Raw genomic sequence first — 23,275 nt, forward strand, 5'->3', positions numbered from 1 at the left:
GGAAGAAGGACAAAATAAAACCACAAAAAGGTAACAAAGACATATTTTTCCCTCAGTTTTTGTAATTATAATCATAGAGATTTTTCACAATCAAGTATCAAAACTGGAATAAATAAGCTCAGAAATTCACATGGCACTTGACAAGGAAGGGAAAAGGCAGATGATCTTGCAGTAAGTTTTGCTTCTTCAGTAAGGTGCTGAGGAGACACCAGCGCCCAAGAGGTGCATCCAAAGACCAAGATGTTGTAAGCACAGAGGATCACTTCTGAAGTTTGCTGCTGTCAGCGAGCACAGTGCTACACAAAAACCCTCCAGGTTTCAAGTCAGGGAGATACTAAAAGAGGAAGATGATTTTAAGCCTCTCTACTTCCAAAGCACAGTCCCAATATCGACCTTCCCTCCTAAAACTGGCAGGTGTGAAGGAAAAAGGGCCCTCAGAGCGACCAGAAGGCCAAGGGGCTCTTTTAGGATGCTCTAGAGCACAGATCCTATAAGGATCCATAGAACTTAGCTCTCACTTCCTTTAAGTGACCCACCAGAAAAAAGCCACAGAGCCCCAAAGGAATCAGTTTTTAGTATTCCACTGCAGGCTTCTCGAGGCACCACATCAATCTGATCATTAAACAAACGACAGAACCTTCATAAGGGCAGAAAGCGAGTGACATCATCCTCAATAAAATTCCAAATCTCTCAATTCTATTTACAACTACCGACGACGTTTATAAATATGGCCAATCCAAGCGTGCATTTACCCACAAGGTGGCAGTGGACATCCAAGGATTGAGCACCTGGAGGTTCCCTGAGCCCATGCCGCTCTTGGGAACTACACAACGCTTTGAACGGAGACCAAAAGGCTCCATTATGGGGAAAAAGGCCTTTTCCCTTGCACAAAAAGCAAAATCTGTAGACTTTATACACTGGCTTGCCTCATGATTGGCGGCGCTTTTCTTTTCCTCACAAGAAAGCTGCAGTTCTTCTCAGAGAGGAACAGGTTCGTGCTCCCAGGAGCACTGACCCCAGAGAGCCGCCCCTCCCTGCACAGCGCGGGCCTGAGGAGCTGCGGCTCCTGAGGGGCGGCCACAGAGCCCGAGGCACAGGACGGCGGAAGGAGCGGAGTTCTACGGACCCGCCATACCCTGGAGCCCCACTCCCGGCCCTGCACAGCCCCATCCGCAGCAGCCACACCCTGCGCTGGACAGCAGTGTCCAAACGCTTCCTGAGCTCCGCCAGGCTGCCCGGGGAGCCCGTTCAGCGCCCAGCCCCCTCCGGGTGCAGAACCTTTTGCTGATATCCAACCAACCCTCCCCTGACACAGCTCCAGGCCGCTCCCCGCCCCGGGCTGTGCCCGCTCGGGGATGCAGCCGGAGCTATCACCGCGGGCAGGGCAGGGCACAGGGTAGGGCAGTGCTCTGGACCCTGTACCCAGAGCCCCCCGTAGGAGGAGATGCCGGACACCGGCGGGAGTGCGGCTTTCCCCAGACCGCGGCCCCTTCCCCCCGCCGCCGGTACCTGCAGCAGGCCGCCCATCTTGGCGCGCAGGGCGCGGAACTCCTCCGGCGTTGCCTCGGGGTAGAGCTGGGCGCGCAGCAGCTCCTCGGTGATGCCGGCGGTGCCGTGGAAGGCGGCCTGGGCGATGCCGCTCAGCAGCGCGCTCAGCGGCCTGCAGCCCTCGGGCGGCGGCGGCTCGGGCGCCGCCATCGCGGTCAGGGCGCGTCCCCGGTACGGTGGCCGCGCGGGGCCAGAAACGCTCCCCGAGCCAGCTCCACTTCCATTAACCAGAACCTGACAGCAGCCAGCTGAGTGGGTACAATAAATCCCAGCTTTTTGAAGTGGTTTAGTCACGGAAAATACTCCACTACTCATGTAGTAGTTTAAGGAAACGTCCACCCTCTATCCTTTGCTGAAAGATGCAGGGCTGACCATTAAAGACGGGGCCAGTAAAAACAAAGAAACTAATAAAGACAAGTGTTTTCTCTGTGCACCATTTTATATAAGTTTCAATATAAAGAAAGCATTAAAATACTTCATCTATACAAACACACTGTCACAAAAGAGACGGTGTGCTCTCCTACAGAAAGTTTTCTTTGCTAATACAACAATAATACAGTGGTATTATTTACCTCCTGATTTCAGTCATTGAAACCCTTCATAGTTGTACTTTTTTATGACATAAAAGAAAAATCATGTTGTTCACAAAGAGAAAACACAAGTTTATGATCAACTTGACCTGTTCTGCCTTGCTCTTTCTTCGGAAGAGAACAGACAAAGAACAAGTTGTCCTTGCATGAGGGGGAGCACAGAGTACATCTTGAAGCTGGAAGTACAGGAAGAAATAACAGCAAACACATCTAAAATTTCTTCCACTGTCTCCATTCATTTGGACAGTATTTTAAACGTTCTCTTCAGCCAGTGGTATTGGGATTAAACAACATCTTTAGGAGATTTAAAGCATCTGGAGATACAGGAACTTCTTTCAATCACTAGAAATGAATACATAGGATGAGAAACAACTCCATTTGGGTACAGACTCCTTGCAGCACCGCTGACCTTACTCAAAAACCCTGAGTACAGTTCATCATTGTTCATCTTTAAAAAGAAAAGGGAGCAGGGTAGGAACTCTTCATGCCTTATCAGCATCACCTGTGGAATATAAAGCAAAATTTCTCTCTGCATTGAGTTTCTGAAGACACTGTCCCTCGATGACAGGCTTCCTTCTGCTGCAGCCTGAGGCGAGTCATTAGGTCCTAATGAGCAATGCTGGTTTACTGACAGGCTGAGGTACAAACTTGTTCTGGTAATTGCTTCTCAGATCCCAGTGTACTCAGTGCCTTGCATGAATATGGCAAAACAAATCTGGTGCCAAGTGTACGTCTTGACTTCAAAACCAGCATAAAATTACTCAGAATGCACATGGCAGCAGCAAGTAACCTGTGTTTTACTAATTATTTATTTGTTTTTGTAAACAACCTCATTTTTCAAGAAATTAAAAATACATCAAAAAGTCTGTCTCTACATATATACACAGTACGTGTTCAAATTTCACTTCATTGCGATGCCATGGTTTAAGCAGAAAAACAAAGAGTGCTTTGATCCAAAACTCAGCTGCAATACCACCACCTCTGGGGGCACAGCACCTTCCTGCCTTTCCAGGAACACTTCACCTTTTGATCACCTTTGATCACCTGGACCACTTCACTTGTTCTTGATCACCTGGACAGTTTTCCTGCCATAGTGGTAATAGCTGTAGGCAGATGTCACTGTTGTGAAAGCTGTGATGCACCTTTGGGGAAAAGAGTTCCTTTAAGTCATGGACAATAGAAAAAGTGCCTTTTTTTAGCATCTGTTTATAACTACAGAGTCAGGAACTATGCTCCACACAAACGCAGCTTACAGTTTATAAGCTGAAATTCAGTGCTATGGGGAGGATTAGATAAACAAAGGCTCTGCCATCCAGGGGTAAGCAGCATGCTTCAGTGTAACTGCATACCAGGACAAATTATCACCACACCAGCACTTGCTTTAGAGAAGGGAAAATAAAAGATTCAGCATTTGCAGCCTACATTAACTTTTACCAGCTTGAGAACTGACAGATGTGAGAAACTATTCCTTGGCAGTGTGAGCAGGAAGCATTCAACTCAAGACTCAAACTTACCATTTTCACCAAATCCCAAAGCTAAAGAACAAGTTCCTGCTTCAGGCTCTTTCGTTTCCCTCCCAGACCACAGATATTCCTAAATGAGCAGTGCTCCTCTGTGAAAGGCTGACACCACCCTGAGGTCACTGCTACAGCCCTGCCTACCCCTCTGCTGCCCTCCCTGAGCACTGCCAGGGAGTTTCTGAGAGCATTCACAGAACACCCGGGCAAATTACACCCAGAGGCAACTCTAGATTTTGTCTTACCACCAGGATAGAAAACCACAGACTGTTAAGATCAGGGTTCATTCATAGTTCTTTAAACACTTCTCGGTTTGGGTTGGTGGTTTTGGTTTCTTTGGTTTGGTTGGTTTTTTTTATTTCCCTAGAAGACAAGTAGCACTGGATTTTGCACTGCTTTAAACTAAGTTACTAAGTAATTCTGAGATCTGCTGTTCAGAACTCTTTGTTCTGAACTTTTGCCAAACAGCTCAGGAAAAATAACTGCACTCAAACAGTTGCAGTTCAGAGCTCCAGTGAGAGGAGAAGGAACAGCATTTCTTAAGGAGGGAAGCTCCTTGATACCTGTTCTCATCCCATCCCTCTCCTTCCTTGCTGAAGTCTAGCAGGAGTCACCATTTCTCCATGTGCTTTACAAAGAGGCTGCAGAAACCTGGATTTCAAGATAGCAGATACAGTATAAAGCAAAAATAAGAATGGCTATTATTGCTGATCCCAAGGTTGCTTGCTCAAGGACACTTCTGGCATGAATAAATGAGGAATCCATGCAGCCTTTCATCCTGCTCCTTTTTTCTCCACTGATCTGAATTTATGTTTTGCCTGTGTGCACCATGCCTACCCCAAAGACTTGTTTCTAAGCTATTATTCCTGGATCCTAGCTAGTTTCATTAAGTACCAATAAATATCTATCTCTGGTGTCATTTAAGACTAAAGGTGTAAAAATTCAGGCATATGGGCTTATTGCATCTTCTGGGCACAGAAGATTTTTTTGTTCCACACAAATTAATCTTGACTACCAGTTTCCTTAGGAGCACATTAAATTATCTGGGAAAAAAAAAGTAAGATATCAGTTACCATAATGTCTGCAGATATATGCTGTCCACATAATTGAAAACGGGTGCTGCTAAAGAAGCTGCCACCAAAATCAGCTGAACTGCTGTGTTCATCTGAGAAAAGCAAAACAGGAACTGTGAGCAACATGAAGGAGTACAAGGAATACCAACATACACTTGTATTACTGCTTTAAGGATTAGTTTACATTAACAAAATTATTTAGAAACCTTCTTAAAATAAAGTATCTTACTCTCTCCAAATTAGCACATCCTCTGACAGAGTACAGTTGAAAACCTTTCAGGATCTAAGTATAGTTGGCACTATTTTGAAACTATACTCAGCAGTAGTGGTAAATTATCCTCACCCTCCAAACCACACAATGCTTCAAGTATCCAAGAGTTATCTTTTGTAACAAGTTATTGCTCTTACCTTGCTGATGAATGTTGGTTTTAATTGTGCAGTAGCATAACAGGGGTTAAAATACCTACTCAGTGTTCTCTGTTGGGGGAGAAAAGAGGGAAAAAATGCAGCCCTTGTACATTCAATCTGAAATACCTGATACAGATAAATTATAAAGAAAAGGCAACTGTAGCACTAAAGAATTACACTGCTCTTTTGTAAGATTTATTATTACACATCACACACAGGAAAAAAGTTATTAGTAGCTCTGACTTATCTTTACAAACCATATTTTATTAAAACACTGCTCTGCTCAGAAATCTGTTTGGCAAAAGAACTAGCATTACATCTTGTAACCATCAAGCCTCAAGATGACAAATCTCTTGGTCACAACGTTGCTATTAATTAAGCTTATTAATGTATGTATTTTTCGTTATGATTGGACATTTTTAACGCTGTGCACTCACCGGTGGAGAAAGAGTTTTGTATCGCACGTAAAAGACGGCGGCAATGAGCGCCGCATCCCGCAGGATGATCATGGAAGTCAGGGGAACTGCAAGGTAAGGCAACACCAGCCAGTGAAAAACTGTCCATGATTAAAGGTAAAACACAACCAAAAGAGCAGGAAATTGGAAGCAAGATGGAAATAACCACACCCAAATTCTCTTGAACGAGTTCTGTGCGTTACTGAGGATGTTTAACACAATCCTTGGAAGGGTTTAAACTGAAGACTTAAAACAATCCAGTCCATGAAAATAAACGTTATAGAGATACTATTATTGCTTTAAAGAAAGAGCACCTAAAAATGGCAGTACATGCCACTTTGTATGTGGCAGCACTTGCTTTCTGTGGGGTCCGTTTGGAAGTGTTTAAAGGGAGCAAAGGACAAAGCAAGAGTTCCAAGAGATACACAGTTTTCCTTCTAGGAACACAAGAAATGTTGCTACACATAAACTGACCTTCTTTACCTTATCTAGAGCACACAACTGACATTTCCTCACCTGGGATAAGATTTGCACAAGTTAGGCTCACATAGAGCACACTGATGAGGATTTTATCCGCCAGGGGATCGAGAGCACTTCCCAGTGCTGATTTCTGATTAGCCCAGTTCCGTGCAATAAATCCGTCCAACTAGGAAAACCAAAATAAAATTTCTCTCTGTTAGAAGAGATGAACCAAAACAGCTCCTGTACGCTACTTTAGAGACATATTTAATGAATGACATGAGGTAAAACAGTGAGTTTAACTAGGATAAAATGTGACACCTCTTAGCTGATACTTGTATCGTTTAACAGACCAGCAGGTGCACAAGCACGGAGTGGCCAATGCCCACAGGGGTTGGTCAGGGAGCCCTGACATTCCCCTTTCCTACATTAGCATAAAGTCCCCTTCAGGCATCTGCAAATTCCCTTTGCAGCACCACAAAGGATATATACAGCATTCCTAGAAACCAACAAATCTAAAAACAAATCTGTTTTGTCCGTTTCCATTCTACACCGGAGTCTGTTCCAATGCACGCCCACGAGATCCCCGTGAGCCCAGTGTTCCCAAAGCCTTTCCAAACCGACATACCAGGTCTGTCACGCCAGCCAGGACAAACACACCGAGGGCAACGTTGAAATTCTCTTCAACAATCAAATAGCCCAAAACTGGCGCCAGACCCATTCTCGCCATGGATAGGATATTTGGGATGGTCCAGGGGTTTTCATACTGTAAAGCAAGAAACGAAAAAACTTCAGGGCAGGAACTCAAACCCCGCCTTGGCACGTAGAAGAGTTTTTAATCGTTACAAATACTTTTTCCACTTAACTAGCCAGAAAGCCTGCAAAGTTCTTGGAAGCAGCCCGCTGCTTTCGCAAGGCGCGCGGCCTCGACCTGCTAAACATTAACTTCTCCTTGGCCAGGAAAGCGCCTCGCTGCGAGAGCCCCCAGGGCAGGCAGAGTCTGTGCCTCGGAGCGCAAGCCGGGTGTGACACGGCTTAGCCCGCCCGTCCCCGCCGCCCCTCACGTACCAGCTCGGCGTAGGGTCCCGCCGCGCCGCGCTCCCGCCGGGGCTCGGGCGGGGCGGCCCCGCCGCTCAGGAGGCGCCAGGCGCCGGCGGGCGCGCGCAGCAGCCGCGGGAGCCCCGCGCAGGCGGGCACGCACGAGACGCCCCCGCCGCGCCGCCCCCCGCTTCCCGCCGCCGCCGAGCCGGGCCGGCCGCCCAGAGGCCTCGCTCCGCCGCCCGGCCGCCTCCGCGCCGCGCCGCGGAGGAGCCCCCAGGAGCCCCTGCCCAGCCAGGCGGCGGCCAGCATGGCGCAGCAGGAGCGGCGCGGGAGAAGCGCTACGGCAGAGGCGCTACCCGCGGGAGCGCGCGGCCTCGCGCCATCCGCCCCGCGGGACTGAGCACGGCGCGCCAGCCGCGCGCGGCGCGTGTGCCGCGAGCGCTGCCGAGGACGCGCGACCTTTTGCGGCGTTTTGCGTCAGCCCCGCCCCTCCGCCGGGCCGCGCGCTTTACGGCAGGCAACCGAGTTGAAAGGCCGGTCCCGGCAAAGCGCTGCCCCAGTGCCTTCCTGCCGTATTCCCGGTGCATTCCCACCTGCCTCCCGGCCCAGACTCTTCCTCGGCGGCCCCCTCGCGCGGACGGCGATGCCCATGGCGGGCCGGTGGGCGGCTGCCCGGGCTCATCCCGCTCCTCCTCACGACGGAGCCCCGCCGTTCTCGGAAAGCCCTTGAGGGAGGAAGGGGAAGGTTCGCTTTGCCTTAAGAAACTGCTCAGAGAGCGCGAGCGGTCTCTGGTGCTCGGCACCTGCTTCTGGCTCTCGCTTGCCCGCGTTTGCTGTGTCTCAAGGAGGAACGGGAATGAGTTCGCTTTTCCAGGTGCAGTCGTTTGTTGGCTCCTGGGGCACGCTCCTGTCCCCAACCCTGCACTAAGCCAAAAGCAGTCTCCAACACCTACTGCCCTTTAGCTGATAGAGCAGACCTTTCCCCTTCAGAGCTCCGATGTAGAACTATGATTTTGTACTTAAAGCATTTCATCTGGCTGACCAGTCTTCAGTTTCAAGTATATTTGGTCCCTGATGTCCCTTAAGTTAAGAGGGTGAGGCACTAAGTTTCAGTATTTCTGCTTTTTGTCATCTAGCGTATCTTACCTGAGAAATGAAAGAGGGAAAACAAGAATCAGCGCTGCCGTCCTGCTTTTTTAAAGTATATTTTTCTTTAGGGAGGGTGTGTTGGTGTTCGTGGGTTTTTAATTCTTACACTGAAAGCTTCCCCAGCTGCTGTTTCATTGCACCAGACCATGGTTCTGATTTCATCAAAGTCAGGAAGCAGCATTCAGCACTTCACCCCTGCTGAACACACATGGGTCTGCCAGGAACAGTTACACAGAAACAAACAGAACCTGTTGGTGTTACAGATCTTGTAATGGCCATTAAACAGCCTTGAACAAATAATATTTCTCATATATAAAGTTTAATGGCAGTCAAAATCCAATCCCTGCTTTACAAATTAAATATTGTAATAAGGATATTTTCTTAAATCAGACTTGGATTTCAAATAAAACCTTGGCTTCAAAGACTGTGTTTCAAAGCAGAAAATCAAGTCAGTTTCAGTGAAGTGTCATTTGGTAACAGCTATCAAACAGTGTTGTCAGAACCTACTGGAAACACTAGACTTTAAATGAACTACAGTGCTGAAAGTACAGCTCATACCATCCTCTCATGAAAGATTCCTGGGCTGAAATTTGTGGGTCCAGCATCTCTTTCAGAAGTCAAGTCCCTTATGGTACTGTAACAGTATAAAAACACAGCTTCCACTCCTGGGGGATGATGAGGTCCCATTTGGAAGAGAGAGCTGTAGGATGAGCCAGGTAGCAATACCATGTGCCAGTTTGTCCTGTTGCAGCTTTCCAGTTTAATTTTCTGCAGGGGAATCTCCAGCCCAGCAAACCCCAGCACTGTGGCAGGTGCAGCTCAGCTCAGGATGTTCCTCCCTGCTGCAGGTCAGCAGTCCAGGGGGACAGTCATCCCAAGGAAGTCCATCACAGTGACTCCTCTCACATGGTCTGGAGCTGATAAACTCTTGAACCTTTCTTCAAAAGATAACCCTGATCATTTAGGGATCCAATAAAGCTTTCAAAATCAGATACCTGGGAAAATAAAGACAAAAATATCAAACTGGAGAATGACATCTTACCTGGTGTAAAGCAACATAAACCATTTGAAGGAACTCGGTGAAATGAAGTGGGCTAAGAATAGGTCAGTTTCCTTGGCAAACTCTTCACCTACCAGCAGGTCTCACACCATCAGTCCTCAGTTTTCTGCTCTAGTTACACACTGGTTTTACTGCAGTGTTACACAGAAGCAGCAGTCTCTCCTTTGTGACATGAAGAAAAGGTGCAGCTACATATGTGTAAATTCCAGTTCTGAAACAGAAGTATCTACCACAGAAATGCACAATTTCTACAACTCTCCCTGATTTCCAGGTACAGAACTTTGAATGGGCAAAAATATGCTATATATGAAGGGAGAATTAGAGTTAATTAAATTAACTTCAATAAGTAGTCTTATTGAAGTTAATTAAATAAGAGCACTTACAAGTACTTCTTGAAGTTAAATTAACTTCAGTAAGTAGTCAATGGAGCAAAAATACAGTTAGCTATCAATAGTTCTGTTTGGCTGAAGCCCCCACAAGTACAGAATGCAAATCAATTACAGTGCAGAATACATTTGTGGCCACATGTCCTAGATGATGTTTCCTTTCAACATTCAACTTCAGGATGTCTGAAGCAGGAATGAAAACCTGAAAGGCATATTTAATCCAGAGGAGGTGATGTGTGGTGTTACATTTTATTTAAATGGTATGCTCTGTCTCACCCCTCAAAAATGTACAGTTTATTCCAAGCCTGTGATCCTCCCCTGAAGTATCATGTATGTGTAATCCCATCGGCCCAAGTCTTATTCTGCACCTACTTTGAATCTCCCTGTTAAGCTGTGCAAGGGAGATGAGAAGCTCTTGGCCCCTTTTCTCCCTAGGCTCTCCCTCTCTCCCCCTCCCTCCCCATTCCCCCTTTCTCCCTCAGAAACCGTGCTGCTCCCGGGGGTGGGACCCCCAATAAACCCTCATCTAATTAGCACCCTCAGAAACCATGTGGAGTTTCCTTGCCTGCCTGCTGCTGCCAGCCAACATACAGGGTGCCCCTCGGGGACTCCCTGGGGATACCACAAACAAACAGGAAGAAATGGTGTCCCTGGGTGGGCAAAAATATTCTATATGTGAAGGGAGAATTAGAGTTAATTAAAATAACTTCAATAAGTGGAGGAAAAATAGTTAGCTATCAACAGTTCTGTTTGCTGAAGCCCCCACAAGTATAGACTGCAAATCAATTACAGGGCAGAATACATTTGTGGCCACATGTCCTAGATGATGTTCCTTCCAACATGCAACTTCAGGATGCCTGAAGCAAGAATGAAAACTTAAAGGCATATTTGATCCAGAGGACATGATGCAGAAACATCATTGCACTGCTGAAATGGAGCACGGACACCACAAGTCTAAACTTGGGAATAAAAATAGGTGTGTCCTCTGGGGAGGCAGAAGGAGTGCAGCACTGAAAGCACCATTGTCTTTCACAGACCAAACCAGGATCTTGCTCAGAACCAGCCTCATCAAGTGGGATCAGCCCTTACCAGTGCAAGGAGCTGCTGTTGCCAACAGCTGTGGGGTCTGTGAGGCTCACAGACCTTTCAGGAGCTCTGCTCAGCCTAACAGCAGCACATTAGTTATTTCTGCTGCTGCAAAGAGGCACACAGAGGTGCCTTTGCCCCTCTCCCTTTGGCAGCACTAGCTGAGGGTGGCCTGGCAGTGTGTGGCTGCTGGAGGGGGAGCTCACCCGTAGCTGCAGCTGGCTGGCAATGTGGCGCAGCTGCTGCAGGTCGAAGAGGTTGTTGTAGGTCCTCTCTGCCACACTGCTCAGGGCAGACACAAATCTCTTGGCCTGCGAGCGATTGCTCATCCCAGAGCCGTGCTGGGAGCGCTCAAAGTCCAGCTTCCCAAACTCGTCCGAGTAGGTGCCCAGCATGCTACAAACAGGTTACAAAAAGAGATCAAACTCTCACTCAGCAGGACATAAAAGCAAACATAGGTGGATCTGATTCCCAAAATGTGATGCTTGAGAGAACTTTCAGAAGCCACATAAAAAACCACCCACTATCAGGTCACTCTCTAGGGAACTTAGATTAAGCATTCATCCAAATCACTCTTGAACTTTAATTGTTCACCTGTACCAGAGAGTACTCACAGGGGAGAAAAAATCCTTCAGCAGAGCCTCACGTGTGCACTACTGTGCCCAGACACTCAGCACCACTGTGACCACACAACTCACAGGCCTAAGTAGTTGTATTTGACTTAGGGCTGCTGGCAACTTTTAAGGAGCAGCTAACAAATCCAAATAATAGTATCATAGAATCACAGAATAATGAGGTTGGAAGAGACCTCTAAGATCATTGAGTCCAACCTATGCCCTAGCACCTCAACTAGACTATACCACCAAGTGCCATGTCCAGTCTTTTTTTAAACACATCCAGAGATGGTGATTCTACCACCTCCCTGGAAAAAGCATTCCAGTACTTTATTATTCTTTTGGTGAAAAACTGTTTCCTAATATCCAGCCTATATCTTCCCTGATGTAGCTTGAGATTGTGTCCTCTTGTTCTGTCAGGTGCTGCCCGGTGGAAGAGACCGACCCCCATCTGTCTACAACCTCCCTTCAGGAAGGATCATGGTTCTAAGCCTGATAAAGTGATTTCTTCATTGTGTTTGAATATATAAAGAAAAGAAGTTTCAAATGAATAGCACTGTGATGCTTTATTTATTTTTAAAGCAGTGTTTTCTTTTACCTGTATTTCATTATCTCTATCACATCCTCGGCATCTTCCTTGGTAGATTTCTCTCTTAATTCCAGCCTTGATCGTGCCTTAAAACAGAAAAAAATATCCCATGAAGGTTTAAGATATATCATAACTGATGTGAAAAAGGGCTACAATCACTCTACAAGGGCCACAAGCACAAATTTTAGGAGCAGAGATAGAACCTAAGCATACAGGATTAGAGGAAGATTTTTCTATTTTTTGTTAGTGCGTCAATGTGTCCTCCTGCATACTTGCACTTTTAGGCTGTGGCTTGGAGTTTATTTGCTTTTTAGCAGTGTAGCCTTGTGAAGCAGCAGATCACAGACAGTGTTGTTAAGGCAGTGTTAGGGAAAACAGAAGCAGTCTAGGTTCAAGCTAGGCAGCAGTTGTTCCTGCCTGCATCTACTTTTTCTCCTTTTGGGGAATGTGATAGATTCTCTTTCCATCTCCTCAAGGGTCTTTTGCTTTATAAGAAGTTTTAAGGAACAGCAGCTCTTAAGCACTTCTAACCATGATGCATTCTTATTTTCTTTTATTTTTAACAAAACAGAAAAAGCATAGTGATGAATAAGCTGTAAAAATGGTAGGATTTGGGTAGTACCTCAGGAATAATCTCTTTGCTTTAAATCCCTTAAGCATTCCAGCTTGCATTTACCTCTGTCAGTCGAATCAGGGACTCCAGCTGCCTCGTGGTGATGGGGGTGCTGTCTGCTCCTTGGTTCTGTTTCCGGAGCTCAAGGTAGAATTCCTGGAGGACTTGTGCAGCCTCTGGAGACAAGCTTGGGTGCACGTACTGCCGAGCGTATCCCACGTACTTCCTCAGCAGCTGATGGGGAATGGCATCAAAGTTTTCTCCTGTTGAGATCTAGCACCATTACAAAGAGTTAGATTTCTGTCTATCAGAATTCTATACAATAAAAATTTTAATATCAAATTATCATCCTTATGCTTTATCTGGTGAAGTCATTACTATAAGGGCTTTGGTGCTGTGTATATGAACAGTGTACTTCAAGTCCCCACGCTATGCTCAGACATGTAAACACACACACTTGGCCATTTCAGGAAAGGCAGCCAAGGGTTCTCATCTGCAATGATAAGAAGTGCCAAATAGAATTCATTATAAAGTTAAATCCCTCCTCAAAAAGAGAAAATCCCAATTCCCACAGCTCCAGAGAAGACTAAACCACCACTGCTGATACCTTGTTTCCAAAAGTGCATGGGTTTACCTCCAGTAAGAGTATTTCTCCCAAGACCTGGCATTTGACAATATCAGTTCTCAAAGCCATCACTGAAGTCTAATGAGAAATGTACTTCCTCTCCTACACTTCCCAAATCCATGGAGTTGCAGATGCCCAAGGATTTGCTTCCACACTGCTCTATTTGGATTCAACACTCCATCACAGATCGTATTACACCAAATTATTACACCCAGCCCACTTCTGTAGCTCCTTACTGAAACCCAACACAGCAAATTTGCTTTAGAGGAGCAGCCCCAGGACAAGTCTCACCTTGAGCCTCTCGAGCAGGGGTCGATCTGAGGTGGTCTGGAGGACAGAGTGCTCCTGGGAGCTGGCCCGTGTCACCAGGGCGCTGCTGGCGGCGGCGCGCCGGCCGGCCCGCATGGCCATCACGTGCTCTGACAGCAGGTGGTCGTGGTCCTCATTGGGCGTGTCCAGCAGGATGAACACCAGATCAAACCTTGACAGCAGAGCACTCCCCATTCTGGAGGAAAGACAAGGAACTTGGAGAGCTTGGAGAAGTGGAAAAATTATAGCAACTCTGTTCCACTTCAAACACAGGTAAAAGATCCTGTCCTGCTTATTCAGAATAAAGTACAACAGGAATTTCTCTCTCAAGAGCCACTAAAGATTATTAAAGTTTGTGTTCACACTCCAAAATTATAGAAAGAGATTGTACACGAGCTACAAGACTGCCAGAAGCATCTATTCCTGAATTATAAAAGCAGCATTTCAGAAAGGGCTTACTTTAGATTCTCAGACACTGTTTTGGCCTTGTTATAATGTCCTCCAACAGGGTTTGCTGCAGCAACAATGGATGTCCGAGCTGGCAGACTGCAAACAATGCCAGCCTTGGCCAGGCTGATGCTCTGCTGTTCCATGGCTTCCAACAAAGCCTGGTGCTGGTTTCCCATCTTATCAAATTCATCTATTCCACAAATTCCTGGAAGCAATTAAAACAGGACAAAGACTTATCAGACAACACATTAACTGAAGGACAAGCATGTCCTATAATCTAGTGCTACTCAGAAATCCAACTTAGAACCCCAGGGACTGCAGGAGACATTGGAAAATCTCCATTTCAGCCAGCTTTGTTTTCATTCCATGGTAATGCAGGCCAAACCACTATGAACTCAGCCTGACTTGGGGATGCAGCATTTTGGTGATTTGTTAAGATGATGAAACAAGCTTTTTAAAAATAGACAACATATCTCATTATATAGTCCTTTTTCAGAACCAGCAAAACTCCAGCAGCTGATATCAAGTCAGATCCCTGAACAAAAAAAATCCTAGTTCTTTGACACAGTAAATCTGGTATACGAACTGGAGAACTGAAGTTTCCCAACACTCTAGGAAAGCAGGAATTGCCCCCAGAGAAGCCACTGGAGAAGCTCAGAACTTCCCATAGTGTGGAAGCCCAGTATCATACTTTAAATAGACATTTTTAGTCCACAGTTAAGCGAGCACTTTGGCTTAGCTGAGACTCAGCAGCACACACTCTCCTGCCCCTTACATATGGCTACACAGAACCTGTGGCATTCCATGGATACCTTGATCTCCAAGCACTAAGGCGCCAGCTTCCAAGGCAAAATCTCCAGAAGTGCCATCTCTGGAGAGTGTAACAGTCAGGCCAGAGCTGGTGGAAGTATTACCACAAACATACACACCTCGAGGAGCGATGTTACACACGGCCTAGAAGAGAAACAAATACTTTTTCCTTCCCCAAAGTGAAGAATTTCATAAGCCTCATTCTAGAGAAACAATTCAAAGTAAACCTAAACTTGTTTCTTTCCACTGAATATGGCCCAACAGTAAAGCTCTAACTCCTTGCAACTCCAAGACACAAAATTCTGCAAAGCAGTAGGAGTAACTTTACTTGGATGGTATTATTTTTTTAAGTAACAATGTGAAAAAACAAATCAGTTACTCTGTGCTGGAGAGTCCTCATTCAACAAAAGAATAATTTAAAAATTTTGTTTGTTAAGATGCTTGCATGCAAATCCATCACCTTGGCTAAGTGCAAATCATATCCTAATGCAATGGTCCATGTTAGAAGGATTTTTTAAAGAAGGTCTAGGTGAATTCTGTCTCCCTTGGACTTCACAGTAACCATGGAAAAATACATGGAATTTAAAAATCACTCAGTTTAAGGAAAAAAAAAAAATCTATTACTAATTGTCATAGTCATGCAGAAATACCTACTGAGATGAAAACCCAAACACAGCATCAGGTCCCTTTCCCAAAAAGATCTGTGCTAGCAACATGGAAATAAGGAGGAGGAGAGTCTCAGGGTATCTGAAGTTGCATTTGTTCACAGATTAATTACTTAATTTCACAATGGACCAGCTAAATGAAGACAGGAAGGAGTGAGCCTCCTCACTGGGGAAAAGGGTTGGTGAAAAGAACTGTGTAAGGGCAGGACAGCAAGCCTGTAAGCCTGTCCTTGAAAACCCATGGGCCTGACAAGGACACCCGCTTTGGTGTTTAACAGGCTCCCTGGATGGCAGGAGAGCCCTTTGGTACTCTCCTGTACTTGAGGCATCCCACAAGAAAAGATAGCTCCAGCCAGGCTCAGTCAACCCTTTGGTCTCAGCACAGTTATCCTCCCATGGCTGCAAGTCAAGATAATAAGGAAATAGAGGAAAACAGGAAATAGTAAAAAAGGAAACCATACTTGCAACATTTGACTTTTTCCTAATCCTGGATCTCCAACAACCAGGACATGTGGATCTCCTCGCACTGGGATTCTGTTCTTGTCATCCACAAACTTCTGACATCCTCCAAACAAGGCCAGGGCCAACCCTGCCTTCACAATCTGTTGTGGTAGAGGCCAACACTGGTAAGCATTCCATTCCATGGTGGTGACCAGCCCTGACAGCTCCCTAGAACTGCTTGCAATGACCTTTCCTTCTGGATCTCTGAACTTAAGGGTGTAAGGCTGCCACTCCCCTGACACCAAAAGAGACTGTGAGCCACAGTCTGTCACCATGATACTTTCTGAAAAATCCCCTTTGCCCAAGATTTTCTCCTGGGAAGCCGAAAAGCCTCAGAAAGGAATGAAAAAACCAACAGTCATCTGATTGCTGCTCCTGTGTTTGCTGCTTTGAAATGTGGCTTGGACATTGTTTACCAACAGGTGAATGTTTGAGTGCTTCCATGGGAATTGTTTTTTCTTAATGGCCAATCAGGGCCAGCTGTGTTGGACTCTCTGAGTCAGCCATGGGTTTTTATTAATCGTTTTTGTTAAGCCTTCTGAGGTATCTTTTCTCTTTCTTTATTATAGTTTTAGTATAGCATAATATAGCATAATATGATATGATATGATATATCATAAAATAATAAATCAGCCTTCTAAGAACTTGGAGTCAAATTCTCATCTCTCACCTTGTCCTGGGGACCCTCACAAACACAACAGTCACATGTAAAAACAATCCCTGCCCCCTCCCCCTGTCCCAGATAAGCTTTGTGAATCCTTTAGGAGTTGAATGGGGCATAAACATTTCAAACTGGAATTACAAGTAGAGTTTTTAGATTATTTACCTCATGGCCATAGATTGCAGGACAAAGAGAGCTGGAAAGCAAATCACAAGGTAACATAAGTGGAAGATAAATCATGTGTTACTATAAATAAATCACTTGTCCTCTCTCTCATCACAGAACACCTTAATAAACATAAAACTTTTTGGGTAGCTGTTGCTGAATTTCCAACAGAAATCAGCAGCAGCAAATTTCTTGAATTTTTTGGATAACCAGAGATGACTGAAACAAGAAAAGCTTTTCACTTGAGTCCCCACAAAGACAAAGGAGAATCAGCTTCCCAGTGGTATCTGCACCTGTTCTTGTCTTAATCAAGTAACTGCCTGTAACCCCCCTTTTAAAGTGCTGGGTTTGTGTTCTTTGACTCCACTGGGAGGGCCTGAGGGACATCCTAGCTAGAAGAGTACTTTTCAGTCTGAACTGAGGGTCTTTCACACCCTCTGCTCAGTTCTTGCACCTCTTTCCTCTACTGTAGAAAACCGGAGGACAAAATAGTACTTGTAAGTTGAATTTACATGGTGAGGATCAAAATTAACTGATTGTTTTTCTACCCAGAGCTTTCTGTCTAAGGTTAAACTAGAACACAGGCAACTCCTTAAATCTCTAAACTGCTCCCAAAGTCCCAACATTCCCACTGCAACACCTCCCTCCCAAGTCCCTTGTTCACTGCAGTTTCTTAGGTCTCTGTGGTTTCTATTATACGAGGCTCAGACATTTCACAGCTTTAGGATGAGCTGTCACATTTGTCTGAAGGTGTCACACTGATTCATGTTTAACCCTAGACCCAGTCTAGGTCTGATACAACTTACTTCACAATGAGCTTGAACAGATTTTCCTCAGCTTGAATTTCTTGGATAGCATAGAGGTCTTTAAGGGAAAACTCCATGAATGCTCTCTGAAAGGTCTCATCATCAAAATTCTTCAGTTTTTGTCCTTTACTGTTGCTGACAGAATTTGCCTCAATGTACAATAAGAACATACACTTGTCATTCTTATTCTTAGAAGGTCCTGTTAGAAAAATTGAGAAAGGATGATGGAGCATTTTTTCTATTAATAAGTGCTCATATTATCTACAAATGGCATAGAGTAATTCAGAAATATCATGTACAGTCATGTTCATATTTAAGTACTGAACATCTGCACTTTGGAAAATTGATGCAAAGTAAGTTTCTAGTTACCTTTGTTCTTTGAAGCTCCCTCCGCTTATGTACACGATAAATATTTTCCTGAAATTGAGGATACATGTCTAGAGAGAATTTTGTCCCAGAATAAATAATTTTTTCCAGAGATTTTAAATTATGATATTATTGTTGTCAAAGCAAAGTTGAATATAAAATGTTTCCACTCAATATTTTGGGGGAAAAAAAGATGCATGGTGCAGAAGCATTAAACATGCAGCACAGTAATTACTCAGTAATTATCAATTAATAATTAATCATTTTCTATATTGATTGATTACTGAGCAGAGAATGAAGTCTCAGAGTAAAACAGTCTTGCAGTTATCTGCAATGTATTCTTTCAGAGCAGTGCACAGCATATTTCTTCACTTTGGGAAAGAAAAGGAAAAAAAGAGTTGAAAAATTTCTCTAGGGAGACTAAGCTAACTCTCCTTCACAACAGTGTGATAGTTCTCCTAATGTCTGAAGGAGATACTAAAGAGAAAATGTTAAGCAAATAATGCCCTAAAATAACTCTTCATTGCAAAAGTTTGGTAACTTCCAAGGAAATTTATATTTTATGGACTTATGGCACCGAGAGCTCCCACTAAGGGGAGTGACTGTTGTTGTTCTTGTGTAAGCACTACCAAAAACCCCACTGTAGGAAAAAGATGCTGCACTCACCTTCCTCAGTGCTTGCCACCTTCACTATGCCTGTGACAGTGACCATGTCTCCAGGGACACAGCTGTCCACGAGATCCTGCGCCAGCTCACACTCGATGGTGCGCGGGATCCGTCCTGCTTCCCGCTGGTCGTCTGCCATGAGCTCCTGCACCCTGCAACACACCAGGGCAGCTGCACACCCTGCAGCAGCAGCACACAGCACCTGCAGCTCTGGGCACCTTCCTCAGGGCACGCTTCACTAAATGGGTATAAACCACACAAAAAGCCCAGAAATGCAGTAACTGTGAACTCTGAGTTGAAATGCAGATTTTCTACCACTAATGAGCATGTTCATGTAGAAATGAGTACAGTTAATAAAGTAAAAGGGACCTATGTAAAAAAAAAAAAAAAAAAAAAAGAACTCAGAGATGATAGCCCCCATGAATTCTTAACAGGTATTCCAACCCTGGAAAAGTCCAAGGAATTTCTCAGACCATAACAGAAGAGCAGTTGACTCTGGTTGTGACAGTTCCAGCTCTGGCTCTGCACCTGGAGCTCTGAGACTCCCTGGAAGCAAAGCCAAGCTTTACCGAAGAAGCTGTGATGAACAGCGCCCTCTGGAGCTGATAAGACCAGCACGAGTTTTTGCATTAATGTCACTTCAAACTAAGATTTTTAACCTTCCAGTTTACTTCCAGCTCATTCAGGTCAAGTGGCACAGCTGACCAATGTAACATAATAGGGTTTTTCTAGCTGACTTACAGCTCGTTAAAGGGAATAATGAAATCATAGATGCAATTAGAAATTATTGATAAATGCAGCAAAGAGCACAAACTGAGCATCTCTCCAAGAGCTGGGTAAGGGCAGAAGGAATTTCCAGGAAACTATGACAGGGTAGGTTACAAAGTATACCAGCACCTGGATAAAACAACTCCTTTGTGATACAAACGTTGGAGAGTGCTTGCTGCAAAAGAGTAAGATTATTAAAATCACACTGTAACATCCTGTCACTTTTTCACACTGTAACATCCTGTCACTTTTTGAGCGTCCTGTCACATCACATTTTTGTGCTTACTTGACAGACTGCCAGTCCACTGTGGTGGTTAGAGGAGAGCTCCTGTCAGCTGTGAAGGACCTGCCCCGGCATTCAGGAACAAGGCACTGCAACAACAGGAATTCTGACTCATTCCCAGCCTTTTTTAAAGTCCTAGGGTGAAATTGTCTTATTTGATTAAAAAAACCCAAACAACAACCCCCAAAAAAACCTACAAAGCAATAAAATTCAGCATCATTCCATGAAAAAACACAATTAAATTAGGGCTACAAATTAGGATGTACATAATTGTGAGGATCTATCAAGCACAGACACATGAACTCTGACTCACAGCTGTTAGAGCAAACACAGCAGAATTGTGTGATCCCCTCAGTGAACTGGTTTGAGAAAAACCAGGCACTGTCCTGTGTCTAATGACTTATTAAGTCCAGATAATAAAAAGCTAAATTAAAATAGAAAGTTCTAAACAAAAAAACCAAACAATGTATGCATAGAAAACCACCACAGCAAGGTGGATCTTTTTAAACACAACTGGTGAAATGGAAATTAAACAAGATAATATTTTTCCAGGTTTCAGGGAATTTCTATGTATTTTTGGTCACATATCCTGTTCCAGCAGCATACATTTTTTACATGTAACAAGGGTCTGAAGTAAGAAAAGTGACATGGTATGTTTAATTATTTTTCAACGTGTCAGTTGTTTAACCTAGCTTTAAAGACTTTTTTTTTCTCTTTTTTTTTTTTTTTTACATTTTAACATCTGTGGTGCTGATTTTTGTGAAAACACACCAAAAAGCATGAAGTTTTGGCTTACCTTGGTGGGAAGGGTGTACTTCCCATCAGGGAGAGGAACACCCTGCACATCCCCACAGGCAGCACAGACGAAGGCCAGGTTGGTGCACAGGGGTTTGATGTTGCTGACCCTCACCACGGTGCCACGCAGGGCGATGTACTTGCCATAGCAGTTGGCCCTCACGTTTTTCAGCTGGGTTAGAGGCTCATAGTTGTACACCCTGCATTAGCACACAGAAAAAAAAAAGGACAAGAATAACCCCCAAACCCATCCAAACACAGACAAAAAAATCCTACTCCCAATTAAAAAGGGTAAAATCCAGAAAAAAAAATGCTTAGAAGTATTTTTTTGGTGAATCCACAGAACAGTTTTTGATTCTTGCTCTAGAAAGCAGCAGAACATTCAATATTTTCACATGAATCGACCTCAACAGACTGAAACAGTACAGTTTGTTTATCCAGTGACACCTCTGGCCAAGCAATACATTACTTTAAGATCATCCATAACTGTCTCTTTCCACAGTTTCAGATAAAGCCTGGAATTTGGACTTAGAAGGACTAAAGTTTTATTATGGCTCTGCCACCACCAGCAGGGAATTAAAAATAATAATAAAAAAGAAAATAATTTTAAAAGGTAATTTGAACTCCAATAGAGCTTACACTCCCAATTCCCTCAGACCCTTGAAGTGTGAGATGCCATTACTTCTGATGAAGAAAAAAGTTCTAAAGACTTGTTTCATTAAAAACTTCTCCAGTCAATAGAAATTTAAATAATTCTGCTTTTAATCAATACAATTCTATTTATAGAATAATTGTTCTGCTTATAAGTCACTTCTCTACTTACAAGCTTTTCTAGTTCAAGCTGTTTTTTCAGTTTAAAAGGAGGTTTCATTTCACTTTTTTCTGCACAAGGATATGAAGTCACAGTGAAGAGAAAAAGCAGAATGTAGAATGTTCTCCTGGAAAAAGCTTCACAGAGCCCAGTTTTCCCTTAAACATGCAAGCCACACATGGACACTGGCAAGGATTAGCCAGGAGGCAAACAGCTCTTCCTTGGGAAAGAAGAAGTGCCAGCCCCCCTTACCTGGCATGGATGAGAGGCACGTTTATGACAGGTTCCCCCTGCAGGGGCAATCCCTCCTGCACCTGCAGCTCTGCTGCGTGCCTCTCCAGGTCCTTGGTGAGCACCTGCATGGAACAAGAAGGGACACAGATGCCCACAGGAATTAGAACTCCCAACAGGGAGAGACACAGGTGTTAGAACTACATTTAGTTTTAGCCATCTGCTCCAATGATTAATAAGGAAAATGCACCAAGACCAAAGCAACTTCAAAACGTGATTTTGTGGGTCATACAGGAAGAGGAGAGATTGAAGGATTTGAGTTTTAAACAAACAGTAATTTGCCCTAAGAAAGAAAAACACAGAGATGTGGGGTTTATAACATAATGGCCTCTAAGTGCCACTGATTCTTTTTGGTTGTGAGGGTTCTATTCCATGTATCAGAACCTCCTGTTTACCTGATGAATTGCCAGACCCATACACTGCAGTATTTTCTGAGGCATGTCCCTGAGTTCAGTAGATATATTTGGTATTGATTTAGTCAGCTCTCTGTCCTGGATTAGCTCCTTATAATCCACGAGAATGCTTCCTTTTCTTTCTATTTCATCCTGGGAAACACCATAAATAACAAAATACACTTCAAATTAGAAGCAAAACACCCAAATTGTGTCCTAGATGTTTCAGGTCTCTGATGGAGGTTACTTTTGATGGGGAAAAAACACTAAAAATCTGTAATGTTCTTGTATCAACAAGAGGCTGTTGGGGTGGGATATATTTGGCTTTGGTTTTTACCTTGTCATAAAGCTCAATGCGCTGCATGAAAAACTTTTCAAAGGCTTGAGTCTTCTGGACAAAAGGAGACTTGTCATTGTAAACTAATTAGAAACACACCATGTTAGTCACAGAAATAATTCTTTCCACTTCACAAAATACATAAACAGGTAATTTTTCTTCCATTGTTTTTCTGCACTGCAAAACTAAGGCAGATGATACATCTCCACAGGATCCCAGTAATGATCACAAAGGTTACAGTATATCACAAGAGTGAAGTCTTTATGGTATTTATGTTTTTATAGATGAAATTTTGGTTGTTCTTTATTTGACTTATAACTCTACTAACACTACATGTAATAAATTCTAGAAAAATAGGTTAAAAAATACCTTCAGAGAAATAAAGTTTCCAGCCCTTATAGGGAATAAATTGGTCCATCGTTGATTGGACTAGGCGAGATTTTGCTGGGAGAAGAAAAAAAAATAATAACGTGGATTGAAAGAATACGGATAGTGAAATTTTGCAAGTTTTATTCTCTGTGATTCTTTTGACCACGGGAGACAAATAGCTGTAATTGCCTAGCACAGTGCGTTAGAATAAAAGCATTATGGCTTCAGAAAGCAGAAGCACAGGGGCTGGCTCACCAGGTTCGGGCATCCTTTTGGGCTCTCCCTTCTGTCCTCTGCCTCGCCATCCTCCTCCTCCTCGCCATCCTCCTCGCCATCCCTGGAAGCCTCTGCCCCGGGCACATCCCCTGCCCCTGAGCTCCCTGCTCATCTCCCGCTACCAGACGCGACGGCAAACCAAGCTGAGGAAAAAAATTGCACCAGGAGACACTTAATTGAAACCAGTGCTGTTTTCCAGAGGACACCCCGCGGCAGGCAGGCCCTAGCTCCCCTAGCACAGCGCGGGGAAAGCTCGGAGCAGCCCCGGGCCCGGGCGGGCGCTCGCTGCCCTCAGCGCCGGCTGCCGGCTCCCGCCTCCCGCGCTGCCGCACTGCGCAGGC

At 44.5% G+C, this 23,275-nt stretch overlaps 3 protein-coding genes across 5 annotated transcripts in view; all 3 read right to left on the reverse strand.

Moving 5' to 3' along the window:
* The window catches only part of COMMD1 (copper metabolism domain containing 1), a 66,149-nt gene extending 64,439 nt beyond the window's left edge, over nt 1-1,710 (reverse strand). Inside the window, exon 1 of the mRNA XM_066546372.1 lies at nt 1,510-1,710. Coding sequence (XP_066402469.1) covers nt 1,510-1,698 — 189 coding nt within the window. The 5' untranslated portion in view covers nt 1,699-1,710. The remainder of the gene's footprint in view (nt 1-1,509) is intronic.
* Nucleotides 1,711-1,966: 256 nt separating this feature from the next.
* CRLS1 (cardiolipin synthase 1) lies at nt 1,967-7,400 on the reverse strand. Its single transcript, XM_066547820.1, has 7 exons — nt 7,119-7,400; nt 6,679-6,816; nt 6,108-6,237; nt 5,574-5,659; nt 5,137-5,205; nt 4,729-4,820; nt 1,967-3,280 (listed from the first exon to the last, which is right to left on the reverse strand). The coding sequence occupies exons 1-7, from the start codon at nt 7,398-7,400 to the stop codon at nt 3,193-3,195; spliced, it is 885 nt and encodes a 294-aa protein (XP_066403917.1). The 3' UTR covers nt 1,967-3,192.
* Nucleotides 7,401-8,537: 1,137 nt separating this feature from the next.
* Nucleotides 8,538-23,160, reverse strand: MCM8 (minichromosome maintenance 8 homologous recombination repair factor). Of its 3 annotated transcripts, none has more exons than XM_066547822.1 (18): nt 22,914-23,160; nt 22,659-22,733; nt 22,290-22,372; nt 21,956-22,105; nt 21,522-21,625; nt 20,460-20,658; nt 19,667-19,752; nt 18,613-18,764; nt 17,581-17,779; nt 16,775-16,805; nt 15,909-16,049; nt 14,785-14,926; nt 13,982-14,177; nt 13,505-13,718; nt 12,652-12,861; nt 11,985-12,061; nt 10,979-11,168; nt 8,538-9,235 (listed from the first exon to the last, which is right to left on the reverse strand). In XM_066547822.1, the coding sequence occupies exons 1-18, from the start codon at nt 23,044-23,046 to the stop codon at nt 9,143-9,145; spliced, it is 2,475 nt and encodes an 824-aa protein (XP_066403919.1). In that variant the 5' UTR covers nt 23,047-23,160; the 3' UTR covers nt 8,538-9,142. The 3 variants fall into 3 exon arrangements, with proteins under 3 accessions (XP_066403919.1, XP_066403921.1, XP_066403920.1); XM_066547824.1 differs by having other exon boundaries at nt 22,659-22,805; XM_066547823.1 differs by lacking the exon at nt 22,914-23,160 and having other exon boundaries at nt 22,659-22,841.
* Nucleotides 23,161-23,275: the final 115 nt, after the last annotated feature.

Source organism: Molothrus aeneus, chromosome 3 (genome assembly GCF_037042795.1).
Source record: "Molothrus aeneus isolate 106 chromosome 3, BPBGC_Maene_1.0, whole genome shotgun sequence".
In the NCBI taxonomy this organism is placed as follows: domain Eukaryota; kingdom Metazoa; phylum Chordata; class Aves; order Passeriformes; family Icteridae; genus Molothrus; species Molothrus aeneus.

Bases quoted from the DNA above. Each gene is read 5' to 3' on its own strand.
- MCM8 (XM_066547824.1), bottom strand. From the start codon at position 23,046: ATGAGCAGGGAGCTCAGGGGCAGGGGATGTGCCCGGGGCAGAGGCTTC. The intron at 22,373-22,658 runs GTATTTTTTAAC...GTTTCTAATTAG, and splicing joins GAAACTTTATTTCTCTGAAG to TTTACAATGACAAGTCTCCT. The intron at 20,659-21,521 runs GTAAGGGGGGCT...GTGCTAATGCAG, and splicing joins GTGCCTCTCATCCATGCCAG to GGTGTACAACTATGAGCCTC.
- CRLS1 (XM_066547820.1), bottom strand. From the start codon at position 7,400: ATGCTGGCCGCCGCCTGGCTGGGCAGGGGCTCCTGGGGGCTCCTCCGC. The intron at 5,660-6,107 runs GTGAGGAAATGT...CTTACCTTGCAG, and splicing joins TTGTGCAAATCTTATCCCAG to TTCCCCTGACTTCCATGATC. The intron at 4,821-5,136 runs GTAAGAGCAATA...TGCTTTTCTCAG, and splicing joins AACCAACATTCATCAGCAAG to ATGAACACAGCAGTTCAGCT.